Here is a 5,240-nt window from a genome sequence, read left to right as displayed (position 1 = left end):
AAAAAAAAAAAAAAAAAAAAAAAAAAAAAAAAAAAAAAGTAATTCTGGTGTCCGCTCCTCCAACAGCGTCCCTGCACGGCCAGCAGACCCCCCAAGCCGGTCACCTCTTCACCGGTGACCACTGGCCAGTAAGCACCACCATGCACATCGCTAGCGACAGCCAAGAACCGCAGGCCTAACGCGTTCATTTAAAAGCCAGAATCAAGCAAGGTGCGGCAGCCTTTGACTTCCAAGTTAAAATATCCCGTGAAAACCCCTCGGCAGCCGCTTAAATCAATTAGCAACTCACTTCCTCAAAACAAACAAACAAAAATTAATAAGGGCTCATTTGTCACCAAATATAAGGAAGGCCAAACAGGTTCGCCAAAGCAAGTGTTTGAATAGCTATCAAACACCAGTGGGTTATGTGCTAAAAAAGCGAAAATTCCAAAAACTTAGAAAATAAAAAGATGACCAGGATAATACATGGATCAAAGCAGCAGTTAAGTTTTTGTTTTTTAAAGCGATGAAGGCGGTAAGAAGGCAGCACAGAGGGAAATCTAGCTATTTTCAATGTAACATGTTCACAGCCTACCTTTTCAGACCCAACAACATACTCACAGGGCGGTATGAGAGAAAAAGAACAAAGGGAAAGAAAAGAAAGAGGAACAAGCAAAAATTAGAAACACAGCAGAACAAAAATAACTTTGACAGCACGGTCAAGAATCGACTTGGGCTTTGATGAGGCCAGGGGCACACGTGGACGTTCAGTAAAGCCCACCCGCACCTACGGCCCCTGGGAAGGCTGGGGCCTCAGGTTGGCGGCACCTGCCCTGGAGCCTGTCAGCGCCTCAAACCAAAACTCCACCTACATCTAGACGTTTCCTTTCGAGCCACAAAATGCAATCTCATTTCAGGTTGGACACTTTTTATCACCCCTACCGAGAGCCGCAGGAGAGTTAGGCTCTGTCCCTGCACCTAACTGTTGTTTTAAAAATTAGATAACTGAGACTAGTGAAAGCAACAAGGGATGAACAGTGACTGGAGGAGAAGGTGTTTGGGTTGAGGTCACTGGCATCATTCTCTCACTGAAGTGCATATGATGGCTGAGTGTTTATGGCACCGGCGGGAACAGAATGCACCCACCAGGAGGGAGGTTTCATTCACTCTGCGTAAACACCTGGGAATAGGATCAGCCACCATGCACCAAGCACAGTATCCTGAAACTAGTTATTCCTGCCCAATTGTGAGCACCGATTTCAAAAGGCAAAAAAAATACTGGCATTCTCTGGTGGGTCTGCAACCTCAGAGCCAAGAAGCTGATGAGCAGAAATGTCACCAGTGCCTCGTTTGGCAAGGATAAGGCACTGGTCACGGGGTCAGGGCAGGGCTCCTGGCTTCAGCCACTCACCCACCAGTCTGTCCAGGGAGGGGAAGGCAGTCCCTGCCGAGGCCGCAGGCACTGTGATGCTGTGTGCCCGTGAGGCCCCACCTTGTGAGGGATGATCACCACGGCATCCACCCCACCTGACGCCCGGGGCTCAGCAGGAGGCAACAGGTGTGGTGAGGAGCTGGCCGGGAGCGGGCCTGGTGCTGGCAGCTCTGCCCCTCGGCAGTGCCTGGGCTCCTAACCCTTGCCATCTCGGCTCCAAGGAGCAGAAGGGGAGTGCTGGCATGTAGGTCACAGGGTCATGCGAAAACTAAGTACGGATCGTGGGAACGACATGCCTCGCCCTTTCCTTAGACCACACAGAAGTGTCCGGGTGAGGAAGTGAAAATTCCTCCAGACCCTGCCAGGCACCACCTGCAGGAGTGGCTCGGGGACTCTGTGCCTCTCACTTGTAGGGCTGCCTGGACTTTTTTCCTCAATTCTGTGACATCTTCTCCTCTAACTTGTCAACAACCAGAAAGTCGGGTCTGACCTTAGGTAAGTTCAGGAAACCCTGAGCACCTGCTCTGCAGCGGGCACCGCGGCACCCACACCATGTCCCCCATCCTCACCTGGGAGGCCATCGTGCGACCTGTACAGAGCGGGGAGGACAGACTCAGGGCCCAGGGCCCAAGGCCAGGAGTGACACAGCTACCCGTGCTCTCCCCAGCAAAGGGGACCACGTCTCGGCAAAGGCGTGCGTCTCGTCCTCTCCTGCAGGAGGGACACCGCACTGGCCACACAGGGAAACTGAGCAGAGGGCAGAGAGGGGAAGCAGACGGCCCAGCAGAGGTCGTCTGCAATTCTGGTGACTTAATCACAGGGACAAAGTGAGGACTGAACTTGCCCTGCTCTGTCTGACACTCCCTGAGACACAGAAACCATGAACACACCTTCCTCTGCGTGGGGAGCTCTTTCGGAAGCCCCTGTGGCATTTCTGATACCCTAAGCATAAGCGGGGGCTCCAGCGCTGCCATGGCGTGGCCCTCTGGCAGGAGGAGGACCTGAGCCCTGCAGGCACCCGGGGACTGGGAGGCAGGAGGCACGGCCCAACCCCCAGCTCAGCTAGCACCTCACTGGGCCGCCTCTCTGCCTTCAGCGCCTCATCTGCACACCGAAAGGATGAGGCTGAATAACAGTCTTCACACGGTGCCGGAGGGCAGCGCTGTCCAACAGGAAGACAACCTGAGCCACGTAAATAAGGTCTTCTAGTTTGCACATTTTACAAAGTGAAAACCAAACACTCGCAACAGGTTTTAACAACGTATTTTATTTAATCTAATACATGTAAAGTGTTATTTCAACATGTGATCAATAAAAAAGAAATACTGAGATAGTCTGCATTCTTTTTCCTAGACTAGGTCTCAGCATCCGACGTGCATGTTACCTACGGCACGTCCCGGCTCAGACCAGCCTCCTCCACAGTCTTAGTGACAGCGGCTACCCTATGGGACAGCGCTCCAGGGGGTCCCACCAGGGCTCCCAGCTGGAAAGGGGCAGCAGGTGTCCACATGAACCCTAAAAGGATTTCCCTGAGCCAAAGGCTGTCCCATTTTTAAAAGTCTGAAAACCAGCGGACGGCACCCCACCCCCGCTGCTAGGCTACGCTCCCGCTCGCTTCCCGCTTTCTGGATGCCGGGAAGCAGCCCGCGCGGAGGAGCCTGGGCTCCGGGGGACTCACCGACTCTCTGTGTCCAGCCCCACGAAGTCCTTCTTCTCGAATGGGACGCACAGGAGCGGGGTCTTGTCCCCGGACTTGTCCGTGGCCCTGTCCAGACGCTTGGACTCAAGCACGATGAACAGCGACTCGATGAAGTCCTCGAAGCTCTTCTCCAGGGTCCCGCAGTCCTCGTAGCCGGGGTAGAAGGCCACGTCGGTGCGCGGCTGCTCGGCTACCGCCCCCTGCAGCCCGAAGACGAAGAGCCGCGAGTCGTAGAGCGTGGAGCCGTACAGCTCCTTCTGCACGTGGAACTTCTCCAAAGTCTGCGGCCAGTCCTTGGCCGAGAAGCAGTCTGTGATGGTGATGAGGCCCACGACCTTGCGGTGGGTCTGGAAGTCGCCCCACTCGTTGTTCTCGGGCGGGTAGTGGTGCCGATAGCGGATATAGAGCACGCGCTGCGAGTCGCGCACGCTGATCTGGCTCACGGACGAGATCCGCTTGTAGATCCTGAAAAAGTTCTCCTCTGAGACGATGCCCACGGGCTGGACCACCACGAGGAGGGTCTGGTGGTCCTCAGCACACTGCACGTAGTCAGGGACGCTCATGGCGAAGGCCCTGCCCAGAGAGAAAAAGAGGCTTTGAGGTGCACCGCGTTTCGCAGGCTGCCGGCGCCCTCGGGGATGCGGTGATGCTGGCGTCCACCAGCTAGAAGGCAGGGTAAGCCCCAAGCAAAGCTGTGGCGAACAGTTTGTCCTCGGAGTTCTGCATATGTGGCTATCACAGCTCTTATCACAACCCCCTGCTCTTGGACCAGGCTTGGAGCTCCTGCAGAAAAGGGGCCATCTCTTGTTTTCTGTTTCTAACACCTAGCCAGGCGCCAGGCACTGATGTGGAGTCAGTGCTCAAAAGGCTGCATAAACGAAGGAACAACGGAAGGAACTGGTTCCCCAGCCCCTCAGCAGAACAGAATGAAAAGAACCACAGTGGAATCGGATGGTCTGGACTTGAACTCCAGTCCACTTGAGCTCCTGAACTGAAAAATAATGGCGATAATAAAACTTGCTTTCTAAGAAGATATCTGGATTGAGGAAGGCTGCAAATGCAAAGTGCCAGGCATACTGCCTGACGTAGAAGGAGAGGCTATACACGGTTACTATCCCTCCTTTGTGAACTGTGTTTCCTTGGGAGAGTTTTAATAACCTCTCTGAGTGAATTTTGTTAGATATAAAAAGAAAGCAACATCAACAATACTCCGATAAAAATTAAAAAACAAAGAAAGAAAGAAAACAACATTACCTGATTCTCAGTACTGTTGAAGAATTCAATTAGATAACCTATAGGAAAGCATCTGGCCCACAGGAGTTAATAAATGTTTGCTGAATGAATGAACAAACAAGCAAATGAATGCTGCCCCCTTCCACAGACCATCATAATGGCACTGCCCAGAAACGTGAAGCCCATGTTCCACCCCTGACGCTACACTAACAACGTCAGTGACCTGGGGCAGGCCTGTGTGCTTCTTTAAACCCCAGTTTTATCATGAATTAAAATGTCGATAATAACACAAACCTCAAAGGGTTAGTGAGTCAATATTCTGGTTTTAATATTGCACCATAACTTTGCAAGACAGTACCATTAAGGGAAACCGGGCAAAGGGTCCATAAGCTCTCTCAATATTATCTCTTACAACCGCATGGGAATCTACGTTACATCTCAGAATAAAAGGTCTAATTTTTTTTAAAGGCTATTGAGATTAAATGAGCTCATTGTATCAAATAAGGAATACACGGTACAAGTAGGGAAACGCCTAGCCCGTGAAATACACTCAGTAAATCTTTCCACTGACCCCACTGGTCTCTCCTACTTCAGAGTACAGGGGTGGGTACTCACGGCCAGAGGCCGCTGTACTGTGAAGCTAACAGAGCTAATGGCCCCCACTTGCAAGAGTCCCTTCCATGGCCCTATATCTAATTTTGTATTTGTAATTGTGTTTTCTTTTTCTTGACTAGGAACTCCAAACTGCATAGCCTTCGGGTCACCAGAACCTGACTACAGAGATCATGACAGCAGCCCTCCCAGATGAAACAATAAAAATAAAAGGCCATTTCCACTAGACCTCTGAGTAAGTCCAATGGCAGGGATTTCATCCTGGGCTGAGAGGAAGAGGACTGG

General features: G+C 51.9%; 1 protein-coding gene across 1 annotated transcript in view; it reads right to left on the bottom strand.

The window, feature by feature from the left end:
• TRAPPC9 (trafficking protein particle complex subunit 9) overlaps positions 1–3,673 on the bottom strand; it is a 521,576-nt gene extending 517,903 nt beyond the window's left edge. The window contains exon 1 of the mRNA XM_007464593.1: positions 3,090–3,673. Coding sequence (XP_007464655.1) covers positions 3,090–3,673 — 584 coding nt within the window. The remainder of the gene's footprint in view (positions 1–3,089) is intronic.
• Positions 3,674–5,240: the final 1,567 nt, after the last annotated feature.

This window comes from Lipotes vexillifer, unplaced genomic scaffold (assembly GCF_000442215.2).
Source record: "Lipotes vexillifer unplaced genomic scaffold, Lipotes_vexillifer_v1.1 scaffold394, whole genome shotgun sequence".
In the NCBI taxonomy this organism is placed as follows: domain Eukaryota; kingdom Metazoa; phylum Chordata; class Mammalia; order Artiodactyla; family Lipotidae; genus Lipotes; species Lipotes vexillifer.
The sequence above is the reverse complement of the archived record's forward strand: the minus strand, read 5'-3'. Positions and strand labels throughout refer to the sequence as shown.